The sequence below is a fragment of the Periophthalmus magnuspinnatus genome, chromosome 24, assembly GCF_009829125.3.
Source record: "Periophthalmus magnuspinnatus isolate fPerMag1 chromosome 24, fPerMag1.2.pri, whole genome shotgun sequence".
NCBI lineage: Eukaryota > Metazoa > Chordata > Actinopteri > Gobiiformes > Gobiidae > Periophthalmus > Periophthalmus magnuspinnatus.
This window is the reverse complement of record NC_047149.1, coordinates 4,317,172-4,335,700: the sequence shown is the minus strand read 5'-3', so window position 1 is coordinate 4,335,700 and position 18,529 is coordinate 4,317,172. Positions and strand designations below refer to the sequence as shown.

At 39.4% G+C, this 18,529-nt stretch overlaps 1 protein-coding gene across 3 annotated transcripts in view; it reads left to right on the top strand.

Annotated features, from left to right (window-relative positions):
- The window catches only part of LOC117393204 (microtubule-associated protein futsch-like), a 299,761-nt gene that overhangs the window by 9,347 nt on the left and 271,885 nt on the right, over window positions 1-18,529 (top strand). For all 3 annotated transcript variants that reach the window (XM_055232212.1, XM_033991396.2, XM_055232213.1), the window contains 5 exons: window positions 2,267-3,333; window positions 6,408-11,157; window positions 13,593-13,664; window positions 15,323-15,394; window positions 16,164-16,325. In XM_055232212.1, the coding sequence (XP_055088187.1) occupies window positions 2,267-3,333; window positions 6,408-11,157; window positions 13,593-13,664; window positions 15,323-15,394; window positions 16,164-16,325 (6,123 nt within the window). The remainder of the gene's footprint in view (window positions 1-2,266; window positions 3,334-6,407; window positions 11,158-13,592; window positions 13,665-15,322; window positions 15,395-16,163; window positions 16,326-18,529) is intronic.

The window sequence follows — 18,529 nt, the reverse complement described above, 5'->3', positions numbered from 1 at the left end:
TGGAACATTCTAGGCAAAGAAATAACATCCCCATGGAGACAAGGAGGTAGTTTACCCACTAGAAGAGTTACATAGTGCTGTATTCGAGTAAAGAAATTCTTGGTCGACATGAGCTGCTGATCGATTGGTCGACTAAAAAGGGGGTGTGGCAAAAGCTCTCAAAACAATTGCGTATCTGTGTATCTGACCCAAACTGCACTCACAAGACTACACCTGCAGGGGGAGTTCATGCAAAAACAGCTATTTCTGCAGAGAAAAAGTATTTGGAAACAAAGTATTTATATAAAGACAGATTCAACTTTTGAGTCATGAGTTTCATCTGACTTTTTACAAATAAATACCAGGCAATACCAATTCTTCAGCTCACTCACCTCTCCTTTCTGCTGTCATCCCAGTTGACAGATAAAAATTTTGATTGGCTGAGACTCCATCGACCGATTAATCGACTAAAGGCCTCATGCGGTATCATCTGCTAGAGGAGTAGAGCTTTTGTCCCATGTTATATAAAAATCCCACTCCTCTGGAAGCTTAGAATAAAAGGAAACTATTAGACTGGAACTAATCGACTGAAGATGCTCGGGGTTCAGTAGGTTAATTCTTGCTCATGTCCAAACTACTAAAACAAAGATTAATGTTTCCCAGTCACTGTTATATATTTCCTTTTAGCAGCGATGCTCAGTTTTGTAAAAGCTAAAACATTAATCATTTACGTCATTAATGCTGGCAGTGTTCTACATGTATCTCTATGGTGGAATGTTCAGCAGTTACCATGGAGACACAACACACACAAGCAAAGCAAACACCGTGAAAATAGTGTTAAGTGTTAAGATAGTCTGAAAACTCAAGAAAAAGTACCAAATGGATTTAAAGAGCACATTTTTATGTTCCTCAGATAATCCGAGCGTTCATGGTCCTGTTTAGGAGTTTGATTTTACACAGAACGGTGACAGTGACTAACTGAAAGACTGTTGGCTAATGCTAGCTAGCTATTGACTGTAATTTTATGTGGGAACGACTTGTTTAACGGCACAAATCAGCTCACCTGTTGTAGTTCAGCTAAGTCAGTTTTTATGGTCTGATTGTGTTAAACAAAGCTCAGATTAAAGTCTAAATTAAGAGTAACAGAGCTGCAGACAGGGCAGTGCCTACAGTTAGCCTCACACTCCCAGGGAATGTTGATGACATCAGCAGCAAAATATCAATGCACAAAGCCAAATTCTCCAACTAGAACCCCTTATTTAAACTACTAACAATACTACTTTTTTATGTGAACGTTTTATATTTTTAAAATATTTTTTAGCATTCTTTGTGATAGTACAAGTTTCAACAAATCCCATTGCCCCCGAGTCTGCTAAAGCAAACAACTCACTTCTACAAACATATATAACCAACAAAAAGTACATAAATATATACCCTAAAAAAGAAAAGAAGCTACAGAAAATATTTAAAGCTCCAGTATGTAACTTTTTTGCCCCCAAAAATGCTAGTTTTTAATATAATGGATATTTTTATTGCACTGAAAAAAGTAGAAAATCATGTGTCTTTACTGAGAGCGGGCTTGCTCCTCCACAAATCTCACTCTGCTTGTTTCTATGGAAATGGTGTTCCTTTGGCTATAATACTCCACAGTATGGCATGAAACAAACTATGGTTTTAACTTTCTATTTCCATGGTAGTTTCTAACTCCAGAAAGTTACATACTATCACTTTAATTAAAGGGCCCATATTATACAATTTTCTGATCTGTTCTAATGTTGTTTCCTCATCACAAACAGACCTGAGTTGTGTTTTGTTTCATTCACAAATGTTTAACACACAAACCCTGCAGATTTAGGCTGAGTTTTTCTCTCAAACAGAAAACACTCTGTTCCACCTTGTGATGTCATCATGTGTTAATACAGGAAGTGCTCCACTGTGTTTTTAAATTCCACCTTCACTAGAATCATTTGGATCATTTTAGCCCTGGGATTGACAATCTCTATTGAACTAAAGTGAAAAGGAGCTGTTAACTTGAAAACTACCACTTGATGACATCACAAGGTGGAAAAGAGCATTTTGAGTTTTGTAGATGTAGACAGATTAATAATAAAGGATTACTTAAAAATGTGTGAATGAAACAAAAACACAACTCCAGGCATTTTTATAATGAGATAACAACATTATAACAAAAACTCACACTAAAGCCCACAAGAGTCAGTTTTGTGTAATTTAGAACCTTTTAAAATAACTATTTAACACACATTTTTCCCTCTTCTCTCTGCTCCAGTCTGACGCCCCGGAGGAACAGCCCAGTGTCTTGGGCCGGATCGGGAGCTGGTTATGGTCCAGGAGTTCCTTAAGCTCCTCTGAGAACGCCTCTCCTAACAGCCCCAACCGCCCCGAAGGAACAGAGCAATCCGACTCCCTAACCGACGACGTCTTCTACGCTGTCTCCCAGGACTCCCCGAAGTCCCTCCACACTTCAGAGGGCCAACCCAGCGGGGAGGAGACAGCCGAGGAAGAGTGGGAGGAGGCTCGCAGTTCATTCGAGAGCGGGAATCTGACCAGCAACCACCAAAACACCAAGCACTTGTCACATTGGGAAGTCTATGGGAAATCTGACAGAGATCACGCCCAAGACAGGCAGGCACGGGCAGGCAAAAAGCTGCATGTTTACCTAGAGGAGACGAGCGTTTCTGGAAGCGCCGGCCAAGAAGTAGTTAGCACCAAATATGCAAAAAGTTTACAAGTTCGACCCAAAGCAAAGAGGTCTGTTAGCTTGGACACGGAAAGGGAGCCTAGCTACTCGAGCGCGCTAGTGGGAGTGAATTTAAAATCTCCAAAAGCTGAAAATTTGGACGGAGAAGACGACATGGGGCGTAAAAGTGCTAGGAGGAGGTACAGGAAGAACTCACAAGGAGATGAAAGGAGTAACGTGACACAGCCAGACAGGGAGGTGACTGATAAGGCCGATAAGGCTGTGACCCCCTCCCAGAAGGCCAGAAGTCCCAAGTCCAACGTGACAAACCACACCCCTGCTGAAACTAGCCCCTCCCCTTCACCTGAATTGCAAACCCACTCTTCCGGTTTGCAGTATTTGGAGAGTGGCCAGGATTTGAACAGCACATTGGCATGTGGTGGAGCAGCCGTCGAGGAGGAGGTGGTAAACATGGCGGACAATGAGCGTTTGTACAGAGTGGAGAGGAGAACGGAGACGCCAGAGTCCAAAAGGAGAAGCATGAAGGTGTCCAGGAGCGAGGTGAAGCTGTTTCCCAAAAATGTGCCCCTGCGAGCTGAACACAAGGTGGTAATGCGGAGGGAGCAGATCCAAGAGGAGACTGCAGCTGATCTCAGGTAGGTTTGAGTTACACTGGGGAAAAAATGCAATCTGGAAATCAAAATAATGTTTGTTGTATAAGATATATGAATAAAATGCAGCAAGAAATGTAAAGACTTCAAACAAGATACGAATCGGCCTTTGAAATGACTCTGTCCCACATAACTCTATGACTGAGCGTTGATTAAATTAAATAATACATGCTTTGGGGCAGATGTTGTTGTTTTCCTCATTCCGATGACCAAAGAACAAAAGAATAAAATGCAGCGTCTCGCCTTAAATAAAATTGCCAATGGAACAAGGATAAAGTGTTCTATTTGGCTTGAAATAAGAAATGAGGAGACAAAGAGTACTCCACTAACAAAAAAAAAAGTTCTATTGGCAAATCTCAGTCAAATTATACTAAGCTCAAGATTAATACTACTACAAGACAAATACTACAAGACAAATACTACTTAACACAGGCATGGCACTACTAAGCACTTATCAACTTCTTTTTTCCAGTGTAGGCGTAGGGTGTTTCTTGTTCAAATACTGAGTTCAAATCTTAAGTAAGTTTCCCATATTCTTTCAGTCGTTAAATGTAATACCAACACAAATATAATATAAAATACCTTATTTCAGAATTTTAGTTTTGAAACGTTTTTTAGGTTTGTTTACTTACTGGTGTGAGAATTCCAGACTGGTTTGATGTAGGATATGTATGTTTTCTTATTTTAAGCAAAGATCTCGAAAGCGTTTTGAAAGATTTAGAGTTTCCGCAGCTAAAATTCACATTACATACTGTAAAATCACTAGAATAGCAGGTTGCCAAAATAGCATGCGGTCTGTAAATACCTCCATTGCCTGTGAAACAAATGAATAGCTGGTAAACGTGCTTGTTGAGACATTTATAACCATGTTATCTTGAATGCTAGTTTATGAACTTTTCAACTAAAACCAGTCTGTTTTTGTATTTCTCTTAATATTTATGTCAACAGTTTGCTGACGTGCTTACTGTAAACATATACCAGCTCATAGTGGTATTGCATGAACTTATTTAACCTCTCCATTAACCACCAAAGCAAATGCATCACTGAGAGAAGTGACGAAATTAAAGTGTGCATGACAGGTTAGATGAATCACTTCATTAAAGCATAGTTAACTTCATATTTAAGATTTCTTGACTAGTTTTTATCTTTTTGTATAATTTTACTTCCTGGTTGGACATGAGCAGCAGATTTGACATACATACAGGTGATTGCATGGCTGTTACCTAGCAACCATAATGTAAACAAGGGATAAAACCTATCAAGTCTAAATTACGCAATAAATTAATTACTTTTACTTAATTTTGTTCAATGAAGGTTAATCTGAAAAAATGTCTTCCTCGTGCGTAACTTGTTGTTGCATTTTAGATGGTGTTAGATGGATTCAGTTTAAGAACTCAGCGCTGCTTCCTGTAATTTCATACATTTCTTTCACAAACTGCCACTTAACTGATACAAAACTATGATAGATATTTAGCACAGCAAACCAAGTTATAATTAGAAAAACATGAAAACCTGTTGCAAAAATCAAGATGCAAAATAGAAAGTAAAATAAATGTGTTTCAACATCAATCCATGCACTTTATGAAATCTGTGAATTATGTATTCCTAATTGCTATAACAAGCTAAAATAAACTTGCATTTTGATCATAGTTTAAAAGTGTATATACATATAGGTGCACAATTAACTTTTCTGGTGCAGGGACCATCACCTGCTTGTCTCCATGGTGATGTTACTGCTTTGGTATTTAGAATAACACCGGGCCAAGTTACAGGTCAGATCTGTGGAGAGGTATTTCTGAGCAATAAAAGCACATAAAAGTCAATAAAAGCACAGTAGAAAGTAGAAAGATTGAATGATGCACTAAGGGACAATTCTGACAACATCTCCATGGAGACAAGACAGTGACGTGCCCTTCCCCAGAAAAGGTATTGCATGTACAAATTGCACCTTTAAAGGCTAGGAGCATGTACTTTCTTCTACATGTGTTTTTCTCATACACTTATTAACATTTTTATCAGTTTGTTACTCAGTAATTATTGCTGGACACATTCAGCTGCCATTGTTCTGGTGATGTCACTGTTGGGTGGCATATAACAGGTGTATCCACTTTGTAATCTGAGTCATATTACAAAGTACATCCTTAGCACGTTGACATATTAGAGCTGTATGATATTGGAAAACTTTTACTTAGTGATATTTATTTAAAAACTAGATTAAATTTGATTTTAAGAGCGGATTCGGGATCAAATCTGAACTGCACACACATTTCAGATACAGCTTTTTAGATCAAATACTGATTTCAATACTAGCGTAGCAATCAATATCTGATGATACTCAAATTTCTAATTGTTAAAACCTTAAAAATATAAAATCAACAGAGAAGTTGTCTTGAATCAAAAAGTCTGGTTTATTGAATCAGTTGTGCACAATCGTGAAAGAGCTGCTGTCCCTATAGTGTCGTCTCGCCTTCAACTCACAGATGAACATACAAACAGTGTATTTATACCATCAAAACAATAGTACCAGTTTAGTCTAGACAAAGTGGCTGGAGGCCGCTGGACACACAAACAAAAGATACACCCGGGCACAACAACAGATGGTATTACGAAGGTTAGGTCAAAAAGATCCATAACAATACAAGTAAAGATTTAAGGTAAAGAAAGCCATAACAAACCAATACCTAGTATCAACCGATACCGGAGCAGAGACTGAAAATTGCATTTATTTCTAAAAACAAAAATAATATTAAGACTAAATTGATTCAAATGTGTTGTGTAGTTGTTAATTATCTCTCAAGTAGCCTAATTACAAAAGCGCATAAACAAAAATTCAACTTTCTGGGCCAACTATGATCAGTAAATAGTCTTATTCCATCAATTTATTCCCCCAACCAGAATATCGGCTGAACGGATATTTGGAAGCCGACATCTGATCCAGCAAATTTTAACTTACTATTAATATAAATATTTAACATCAATAAATACGATCACATTACAACTCATATTGATGCATCTGTCAGCGTTTATATACATCAACCCATTTTCACTTTATTTTGCAGATTAAATGACACCAAGAAACCCGACGACAAGCCTAAACCAGCTCCAGGCCGAATCGCCGACAAAATCAGCATTTTCGAGAACCAAAAACTTGTAATTCCTGGACAGTTCCACATCCCAAGAAGTGCGGACGTCTCCCCGATACGTAAACCAGCGGGACGGCTAAAAGAGGCGTTAGCTTTGTCTGGATCAGCCCAAAGTTTTGATAGAAGAAGGTCTAGTTCATCATCCCCTCCACGTGATAGAGTTATGACAATTAAAGAGAGGGTCAGGAACTTTAATGAAGCCTGCAATACGACGGCGCCAACTTGCATCTCGAGAGTCAAAGTGTCTACGTCCAAGTCACTGGAGCTACTGGACTATCCGGACCCGCCAGACGCTAATGAAAAGGCAGTGTCAAAAGTGCTGTTGCAATTTAACGGAGGAGCTAAAGCAAGTGCAGTCAACTTCAAAATACAATCTCCCACAGTGACGGAGAAAGAGGAGACCAAAGCTAGTGAAGCTAACGATGTAGTTGATGCTAGCAAAACGCCGCCCAGAACAGGGTTGAGGGCCAAACGACGGAAAGGTAAAGAGCCAGCAAGTCCAAAGAGTGAAAATAAAACAATAGAATCAACAAAACTAGAGGTAAATAGTCTAGACGGAAGACAAACTGACAAAGAAGATGGGGGCAAGAATGTCGCTAGGCAGGATTCTGATATCGCTTTTCAAACATCGCAAGATAAAGTTAGAGGAGATCTACAAGATACGAAGACAACAAAACAAGATGCAATGCAAAAAGACCATAAGAGGATGGCAAAAATGCTACTTACAAATATAATATCAGAAAACATGTCTATAGAAAGTTCTAAAGTAGACAAGCTAACACCTAGCTCAAAGCAATCAGTGAGCAAAAGTGAAGAATTAGCAAAAGCAGACGCAAAAGTGGGTGAAGTCAGTTCTGAAAAGCCACTTAGAAGAGACAGAAGAACTAAAGTAGACTCCTCTAAAGGTCAAGATGAGGTTGCGAGTTCAAGTCCACAGTTAAGCCTGAAAGACAAAGGAAGCAAAACATTAGCTTCTGTGGAGTTGGAAAATAAATTGGACATGTCAAGTGAGAAAAGCCAAGTCAAGCCATCTGAAAAAGTGAGTTTAGATAGAGGCAAGAAGCTGGCAGAAACAACTGAATTACCTGACAATGAGAGCAATTTATCCACTAGCCCTGAGTCAAAAGAATCAAAGGCGGACAAAGCTAGCCTCAAAAATGACGCTAAAAATATGCTACCTGCTGCTAAAGGAGGGAATTCAATAGAGCAGCAAATAGCTATTGACAAATCGGACAATGAACCTGCGGCTTCACAGCTAGCAGACACAATAGCGGTTTCTGACAAAGCTAGTGGAAATAAAAGGTCCTCTGTTAAGCACGCTACTTCAAGTGATATTGGCAAAAGGCTAACAGAAGTAGCATCGATGTTTAATAGAGACAAAGACGATTACACACAAAAATCTCCTAAAGGAAGCAAACTTGATTCATCTGGTGTTAAAGTAGGAAGTGATGCTACAAGTGCAGAGCAGAAGATAAGTGATAAAGCTGAAGGCACTACAAAGACTACAGATGCACGATCCTCAAAAGAAGCGCAAAAAAGTGCCATTAATATTCAAAGTAAAGTAGATTTGTCCAAAGTTAAACAAGAGGATGCTGCTGCTACATGCGCACAGGGAAAGTTAAATGACAAAAATGAGGGTACTGCTAAGACTACAGACATAGGACCCTCAAAAGAAGTGCAAAAACATGTCACTAATACTGAAAATAAAGTAGATTTGTTCAAAATTAAACAAGACGGTGCTACTGCAGAACAAAAGATAAGTGACAAAAAGGAGGACACTACAAAGACTACAGACATAAGACCCTCAGAAGTGCAGAAAAGTGTCACTAATACTGAAAATAAAGTAGATTTGTTCAAAATTAAACAAGACGATGCTACTGCAGAACAAAAGATAAGTGACAAAAAGGAGGACACTACAAAGACTACAGACATACGACCCTCAGAAGTGCAGAAAAGTGTCACCAATACTGAAAATAAAGACAACTTGGTTAATGTTAAACAAGAGATTACAACTTCAAGTGGTCAGGAAAAGATAAGTGACAAAGTTGAAGGCACTACAAAAAGCCCTAACATTGAGAAAAAAGTAGATTTGGCGAATGCTAAACAGGAAATCGCTGGTACACGTGGAAATAAAAAGCAAAGTATCAAAAGGGAGGGCACTACAAAGACTACAGATATAGGACTCTTGAGTGAAGTGGAAAAAGGTGCCTCTAATATTGAAAATAAAGTAGATGTGACAAAAATTAAACCAGATGCTGAAGCTACAAGCGGAAAAGAAAAGCAAAGTATCAAAAAGGAGGGCACTGCAAAGACTACAGATATAGGACCCTCGACTGAAGTGCAAAAGGATGTACCTAAAATTGAAAACAAAATGATTGATAAACAAGATTTTGCTTCAAAAAGTGGACAAACTGTTGAGAAACCAGTATTATCTGATAAAATGCCACAAATTGATATTGGCAATAAACTCCAATCACCTGAGGTTACTTCTACAACTGGCAAAAAGGACAAAAAGAAAATAGCATTGCCAGGTGAACAAGCTAACAAAGAATCCCAGCAAACAATCGCACCCTCAGGTTTACATTCTGAAAAAGATGTAGCCAGACAGGATGTCAAAGAGGAGGGAACTGCTCACTTGTCAGTCAGCAAAGCCGAAACTGAAACTTCTGCCAGTCGTAGGGAAACAAAGGAACCCATTGACCAAGCGCCTGCTATTTTACCTCAAAAGGACCAGGAAACAGCCAGCCAAAACACTGCCCCATTCACAACAGGAAAAAAAGGTCGCCTGAAGATTGCAAAAGAGAGGTTAGCATCTGCGGATTTACCTGCCACAGAGCGGTTAGATGAGATGTCAAAGGAGGGACAAGATGTGGAATTGTTTTCGGTGTCTAAATTACAAAGCAAGCCAGATACAGAGGGAGCGGTGGCAGGTTTAATAAAGTCAGAAGTAATAGAAAAAAGCACGAAATGTGTTGGCAAAAAGGGCAAGGGAGAAGTAGACAGCTCTACGACAAAAACACTGGATATTAGGACTGAGAGGTTAGGGCAAGAGGCCAAAGTTGCCAGGGAGGATGAAAAAAATATCCCAACAGATGACAAATTGGAAGAACAGAAAATGAAAAAGCAAGAAAACACCAAGATTTCACCAAGTAACACTTTGTCATCAGTGGAGACAGCGGGGGTAGAGAACAATGCAGTTTCTGTCAAAGATAATGAGGGAGAAAGAGAGGAGGGTAGACATGCAGTTGGGCCCTCAGCGCTGACAAAGTCTCCAAAAATCTCTGCAAAAGAAACGTTGCCAAACACAGCTAGCGAGACTAAACCACAGGCTAAATGCGGAACTATGGAAAATAAAAGTCAAAAAGGGCCCGATGACTCAGCCCAGAAAGCCAAACCCACTGCTGGTGCAAATGGAGGGGGGCTAAACGTACCTAAAAATGATGTGTTTGAAGTAATGAAAAATGTAGAACAGGCTACGAGCAGGGATGCTGAGAAAAGTAGTAATCTTGATGACAGAAAGCTAGCAGTTAAAACCGTGTCCGAAAGCCCACAAGTCCCAAAAGATTTAATCAAGCAAGCCAGTGGTAGTGAGAGAGAAAACCAAAAAATAACCAAGCTTGCAGCTAATGGCGGCGTCAGTGTTCCGTCAAAAACCGCAGCGCTTAACGAAACACCAGCTAGCGCTAACAAGCTAACTTTTAAAACATCTCATGAAGCCAATAAGTTCTTGGACTCGTCTCTAAAAAGGCACAACTTCGCAAAAAGTAGAAGTAAAGATGATTGGAGCGTGCCACCTCAGGATGTTCCGTCTAGCTGGCTGGACTTGGATTTCCCCAAACAGAAGCTAAAAGTGTCGAACGAAGCTAAGCTAACATCATCGGGGAGCGAGAGCAACCTTTTGGACACGTCTGATAGCCTTGATGATGACGATTTTGTGGAGAAAATTAAAAAGTTATGCGCGCCGTTTTCGTTACCGCCGAGAAAACATAACCCGCTCAGAAACCCGCAACCTCCCTTTGCGATGCCGGCGATCAAAGAAGATAGATTTGAAAAAACGTTTGACCCTGATGAATTTACTTTTGGATTGAGAAAGACAAAGAAGTTCAATTTCGAGGCGCCAAGTTTGTTAGCGAAGCTTCAAAATCCAGAGGGAAAACCTAGCATAAAACCGGCAAGAGCTAGCTTAGCAGATCGGAGCATGTTGTTAAGCGGTTTGGAGTCCCGTTTCAGAGACAAGCCTAGTACAAAAGAAGAGCAAGAGGAGGCAAAGGACGAAGCAAAGGAGGAAATAAAAGTTAAATCGCGCTTGGAGGGGAGCTGCGTGCTTAGCAGTCTGACCACATCCAACTTTAGGAGCAAACTGAGTCATAGTCAAGCCCAGGCAGAAGGCGCTAACTCTGGGAATGTGTCTCCAAGCAGCCCCCTAAACAACAGTCCCCAGCAACCGGCAACGCCTCCCCCTTGTCCAACAAAAACTATCCCGGAGGTGCGGAGCAAGAAAGAGGAAATCCAGTGTGCAGAGGAACTTGTGGACAGTGACTCAAGCCCTCCGCTTCCAACGTTTAACCAGATCAAGCTGCCGGACTTTTTGGAGAAGTACCTCCCCAGAGAGGCTAAGAAGCAGGGGCAGAGGGAGCCGGCGACACAGCAGCTAGCTAGCACGGAGGTTAGTGTTTAAGCTTTGTACAGATGTCACTGCAGATTTGTACTGCAGTTCTTAAAGTGACCATGCACTGTAAAAAAAAGTTTCCATTTAAATGTGGATAGATGGGGGTAGGTCAGATCTTGCAAAATGAGCTGAGTCGACTCAAAACAGTACACAAACTTTGAATGCTACCGCAAAAGTTTATACCATGGAACAAGTCAGGACTAGTTTGCGCAAAACAAGATGACTACACTGAATATAACGCATTATAACAATAGTTAACAAGGAACCTATTGTCATAATACAAAGACATGCCTTTCTGTACACGTGTCTTATTAGTGTTACTGCAAAATGGTATTAAAAGTGACCATACACGGAAAAAAAGTTAAAAAGTGAATACACTGGGTTACCTCATATAATCATCTTGCAAATTGAGTTGATCTTAAAGCCGCTGTACCTGAATTTGACTGTTTTAAAAAACAGAACTAGTTCATTTTTAACGGTTTGCAGTTGCCATAGCGATTAACATTATGAAAACACTATATCTTTTGAATGGGAAAAAGTCATTTAGAGACAGACTAATAATAAAGTGCTACTCAAGCATGTGTGAATGAAACAAAACACAACTCCAGGTCTGTTTTTGAAGAGGTAACAGTATTATAACATGTTTTAAAGCTCACAAGAGTCCATTTTGTGTAATATTGGACCTTTATGTAAAATAAGTGAATTAATCAAAAGTCTAAAATTACTCAAACCAAGGCTAGTATTTCAATTCTCAATGTCCTTTTTTGCAGTGTATACCAGCGTTGTACCAATGTGATCCACACACATGGTGAAACAATACAGTGCTTTTGCGCACATGGCCTTGCAGCCGAAGTGAAACTAGTTGAAGAATTTAAAGAATGCCACAAAAACACACACACACGCGCACCCCCACACACACATTCACACCCACACACACACACACACACACATGCACACTGTTGAAAGTACCGCTGTCATTACCTTGGGCTTGGTAGCATTTTGAAAGGCAAACATTTCCTGTGTTGAGAATCCTCTGGGACCAATAATAGCTGTGCATGTGAAGGGGGCGGAGTTTATGCAGAGCTTTAGCGTTCTGATTGGTTGAAATTGAAGCTTGGTTTGCTGTGCTGTCATATACATCTGGCACCACCTCTGTTTTGTGATTGGTTGAGTTCAAGCATTTTCCAGCCAATATTTGATTTTTTTTTAAATGAAAGTTGTTTAACAAAGGTTAAACATAGTAGTTATATGTAGTAGAAGTAGTAGTTGTAGTGATAGTAGTAGTAGTAGTTGTAGTAGTAGTTGTTGTTGTTGTACTACCATTAATAGGAGTATTAGTAGTAGTAATAGTAGTAGCAGGAGTAGTAGGACTATTAATAGTAGTAGTAGGTTGTTAAAGAAAGGTTAATCATAGTTATATGTAGTAGAAGTAATAGTAGTAGTTGTTGTAGTAGTAGTAGTAGTTGTTGTAGTAATAGTAAGAGTATTAGTAGGAGTAATAGTAGTAGCAGGAGTAGTAGTATAATTAATAAGGCATATTCAGAATTGTCTCTCTGAATAGGAGCTAGTATTTTGTATTTATTATATTGTATTTCTCCAAAAATAAAACACACAAATACTTTCCCACTGCATCCAACCACAGCACAGACACTGCAGATTAACTGTGGCGTCATCGCAGGTTAACACTGTTTAGTCAATAGAAAGTTGTTTTGTAATATTAAACTCAGCAGTTACAGCAGTAGTAAAATAGAAGTTACAGGGGTGGAAAGTAACTAATTACAAATGTTACTGTAATTGAGTAGATTTGAACTTTTCTGAGTAGAATTTTAAACTTGTACTTGTATTTGAGTATAATTCTACGCATGTCACTGTAAGCAGCTACATCATAGAAGTTACCGTACATCTACAAACACACACACAACACCACTGCATCGCCAGATCTGATTGGCCAGCGCTCTGATTGGCCAGCGCTCTGATTGGCCAGAGCTCTGATTGTCCAGTGCTCTGATTGTCCAGTGCTCTGATTGGCCAGCGCTCTGATTGGCCAGCGCTCTGATTGGCCAGAGCTCTGATTGGCCAGAGCTCTGATTGTCCAGTGCTCTGATTGGCCAGCGCTCTGATTGTCTGATTGTATATGGTTTAAAACAATTAATTCAACTTTAAACAGTAAAATTAATGAAGTTTTGTTTAAAAGAATGACCTTAAATGCTTCTAAATTTGCCTAAAAATATAACTAGTACTTTGAGTAGTGTTTTTCATGCACACTTTATAGCATACAAATTTGGCCACAGTACTTGTATTTGTAATTGACTACATTTTTAGCCACGTTGTTGTATTTCTACCAACATGTTACATAGAAAATACAGATGCTATTGTAGACGTATTTCTGAATCCAAGTGTAATCTGTTCTCTCGTGTTGTGTTTGTGTGTAGGTGAGTTTTAAAATGCCTTCAGTGAAAGAAGAGACGCAGACCACACCGGAGGAGCCACAAGTCCACACACAGGTCTGAAAGCAACGCAAATAATAACATAGCACTGCTTATATTTGTTATAATCCTTTGTATGGAAATATGAAGTACAAAAATGTGTGTATGCGATATTTCTCGTCAGTCTGGCTGTGGTAGAAAGAGTACTCGAGTAAAAGTACAGCTACATGGCTAATAATGGACGCAATTTCAAGTACAATTACTGCTGTCAAAATTGTAACTAAAAAAGTACATGTGGAAAATACTACTCAAAGCACTTGTTACTTTTTTTTAGATCTTTAGCCACACTTTGGATCAGAGCAGGAGATGTGGGTTTAGAAAGAAGCAGAGACAAAAGTGGGACTTGTGCAGGACTCAGGATGTTCTATGACCAATCTAACTAATTACAATTACATGGCTAGACTTACACTCAACTGCAAGTACAAGTACAAGTTTAAAAATTTACTCAGTTTCCCCCAAAATTGACTGAAGTAGCGTAGCAGTCCAGTTTTTATGGAAAACAGCAATCGAATGGGAGGCACTCAAAGGATAAAACATGAAAATCTGTCCTGATTTAAACTATTGTCATGAATTAGTAATGGTTTTATATTTCTTCAAAGCTTTTTTTTTTGCTTTATAATCACTCTGATCCCAAATCTGAAGTACACCAGAGTGAAACACATTTGAAAACACCAATGAAATAAAAAACTTATTTCTTAACGAGGGGGTATTATGCAAAATGATTTTGTTTTTTTTCTGGAGCTTTCTACCATGTTATAATGTTGCTCCCTCATCAAAAACATGTCTGAGGAGATTTTAGATGTCACTCATGCATGTTTGAGTAATTTAGCGATCTCTCCAGGGTCCTGTTTAAACCCTCCTTACGGTTAGCTGTAAGATTCTGTGCAAGGCTCCGCCCACAAGCCTACGTCACCCATGCTCCCTGATACGATGTGCAGTAGTTTCATTAATGAGCTGCACGCTGATTGTGTTGTGATACGCTCTGAAGGGAGAGTGAATTAGCATGGAGAGCAGAACGTCAAAAATGAAAGTGAGACTTGTTAAACATGTTAATATTTTGTTTTCTGCAAATAGACCGATTTATCACTTTTGTTTTTGAAAATGCTATGAGAAAATGCATTTGGCAGTAGTGTAACCAGTACCTCGCCCAGCTGCAGACTGACATTGTGCTCTTGGGCAAGACACTTCACTCACTTTACCCATTTCAGTTGAAAGAAACAACAGACTTGAATGAAAATTTAAAAATAATGGACTGCAGGGCTCATACTGTCGTCAGAACTACAGTGGTGGTGAGAGTTTGGTTTAGTCACATGTTTCATTTGTTTTGTTGTAATTTTTGCTAAATATAAATTCATTGTAAAGTCTCTGTACCTGATTTTTTGTGTCTTAAAACATGAAAAACAGAAGTAGTTCATTTTAATGGTAATCACACTAAACTTGCACCAGCAGTAGTGTAATCAGTACCTCGCCTGATTGCAGACTGACATTGTGTTCTTGAGCAAGACACTTCACTCCCTTTGCCCACTTCAGTTGAAACAACAGACTTTAATGAAAAGTAAAAAAAATATATATGAAAAGGTGAAGGTGACAAATGCAATGTTACTTAACTAGTATGGCATTGAACTAGTACTTTTACTTCAAGTCAAGTAACATTGTTGTCATGGTTTTGTGTTCAGGCTGCTGCGAAAAAGCCCACACTCACAGAATCACCCCTGAGCACACCGACGGAGCTGCACGTCCACAACAAGGTACGTTTAATACTACTGCAAAATAGTACTTTTACTTAGCACTTTTATTTTGTACATTTGTGCATACTTGTATTTAATTTGCTTGTAGTAGTATTGGGTAGAACTGCACTATATATCGTGAAACTATTGCAATGCTGGCTCACGCGGTAATCAATATCGAAAATGAATATATCTCAACAAGACAAGTTCTTCTTTTTACAGAAGTGTTTTGTAAAGTAAAATGGATAAAAAGGCAGATTGTTTTCATGATTTTACTTATTAAGTTCTACTTTAGACTTCTTGGTTTTGATTTTTGTTTAACTGAACTTGTGCCAAAAAGTATATCTTTGGCACATGTCACCTGCATGATTCTATGGAAATAGAAAGTTAAAACCGTACTTTGGAACATTCTCCATGGAGATAGTAATGTTTTATGCCACACTGTGGAATATTATAGCCAGGTTTGTGGAGATGCAAGCCCACTCACAGTAAGGACACAGTTTTTAAGTTTTCAGTGCAATAAAAACTTCAGAAGTGAAAAAAACAACAACAAAAAAACATGCTTTTATTCTTTTTTTTTTTTTTTTTTTTTGCTGGAATGTTGATGTCATACTGTGGCTTTAAAGTTACAATCTGCAAGTTTATTAGTTTTTTTTTTTACCAGTTAATAGCAGATGTGAAACCTGTTCCCCCTCACCTCCAAAGCCAACCTGTGGAACATTCCAGTCAAAGTGGTCTAACCATGCTCTTTCTCAGTTACTTGTTAATCTGTTGGTGTTGTGTTGTTCAGGTTGCTGTAAAAATGCCTTCTCCCGCTGGCACTACAGAGGAGCTGAGTGTGAAGACCGCTCCGAAGCTTCCTCAGTCTCTGACCAATCACTTCTCTGGGATTTCTCTGAAGGATCAAGCCCCACCCCCTCACGCTCCACCCAAGAGGAGACCTAGCAACAAAGTAAGGACAGCACAAACTTTACTCAGCCTGAAATAAACCAAGAAGTGCACAAAATTGACATTCTTAGCCTATAACATACTATTAGAATGCTTATAGTATACATTTATTGCCCTAATGAGGCACAATTCATATTTACACTGACTGAACGTGATCTGTAACCATAAACTGTATATATAAATGGACATAGATAACCTGCTAGCCGGCGCTTACGAGTGGTTCCTTCGAGTTGTGGTTTTGGTTGGACTGTACTCAGTTACATTTACTCCATCACATTTGCTTGAGTACCTTTAAATTAATCATACCGCTGAGTACTTTTCTAGCAGCATACTTTTACTCCTACTTGAGTAGTATTTTATAGAAGTAACAGCACTCTAACTTGAGTAAAAGTTGTGGTTACTCTCTCTACTGTTTGTGAGTGTACAAGTGACAAAAGCTTTATATGAAATGATTTGAACATTTGTATTCTTGCACCGCTTCCTTTCATTTCACTATTTTTTCACTAAATCAAGATTAGAACTGTAATAACAGACTAATCAGGTGCCTTCTTTCCCTGAGGTTGGTCTCGCTAACGTTAGCAACAGGTTTGATTGACAGCTATGCATCGTTGCTAAGGCCCGTACTGGTGGTTTGGCAGGGGGTGGGTGCTGCTGATTGGTTCTTTGATTATGCACTACTCCCAAATATGAATCTCGGTTGCAGTTTAGCCACTATAACTGGAGCTGAACACTGTGGGTGACGTCACACTCACTCAGTCCACTTCTGTTATATAGTCTGTGGCCATAACTCATTAAAGATTAACCATGTAACTTCTCTGGTAGTCACATGGAGATGTTATTGCTTTGCTTGCTCTTTCAGTTACAGGTGTTTATATGACCTAATATTACTTGAAAAACTACTGTGAGATATTACTGAGTGGGATCACCTCTCCACAGATCTAAGCTGTAACCTGGCCTGAAGATGAATAAAGCCATAACATCTCTGCAGCAGTGTGTCTCTCTGAGGCCCAAAGCATGTTTTTAAAGTAGACCATACATGGAGATATATATACTGAATCCTGATAAAGGCGGCATCTCCTGTGGTCATGGCTGAAAGCTCTGGAGCAGTGTTTGTATTCACTGCAGCAGAGACAGGAGCACAGACTTTAAAAGATGTACTGTTGGGTTAGAGGGGCTAAACCAGGACTAAACCAGGACTAAACCAGAGCTAAACCGGGGCTAAACCGGGGCTAAACCGGGGCTAAACCGGGGCTAAACCGGGGCTAAACCGGGGCTAAACCGGGGCTAAACCGGGGCTAAACCGGGGCTAAACTGGGACTAAACCGGGGCTAAACCGGGGCTAAACCGGGGCTAAACCAGGGCTAAACCAGGGCTAAACCAGGACTAAACCAAGGTTAAACCAGGGATAAACCAGGGCTAAACCAGGGCTAAACCAGGGCTAAACCAGGGCTAAACCAGGGCTAAACCAGGACAAAAGTGTGGAAGTGTAGTATAGTGTTAAAATAATGATCGACCTTATATCCCTGGTCTCAGCTTCAGTGTCTGAACAAGTCTACTTCAGTGTGAAACATATACGGAAAGTACTAAAGAAAGTACTACAGACAGTAGCTAGGTTGCACTTTAATATCAGCTTTCCACTGACTTGTAAATTGCTCTGGTGCCATCAGCTGCTTGTCTCCATGGAGATACTTACATGTAATGCTATAATCTGCAATATAAACAGTGCATCTTTAACCCTGACAAAGCTTATTTTTGACCCTGTTTTTGTATCAACCTTAACTAACTAGCTATGGATGAAAAATATCTACTTAAATTTTTTTTGACAAGCATTATGATTAGTATAAATACATCTTATCATCAATCTTATGCATGTCTTGTTTGTAGAGGTCTAAACTACAGGGTTAACAGCTTTTACCTCATGGAGACGCAGGGAGGGCATCTGACACATAAGGGCATTTAATTATTTACAGTAGAAATGAATATGTTACCTGTGGCTAATTATAAGACACTGAGTAATAAATCAAAACAATGATGTAGATTTATACCACTCCACCCACCTCTAGCCCAAAGTAATTGTGTTGTGCCTCTCCTGATAAATAGTCCTTCACTCGCAGAACATCCCACTCTCACAGATTCAAAACAGACTATTTATTTACTTAGTTAGCCGTCTTGAACACTCCACACCTGCTGCTGCTGATAAAAGGCCCC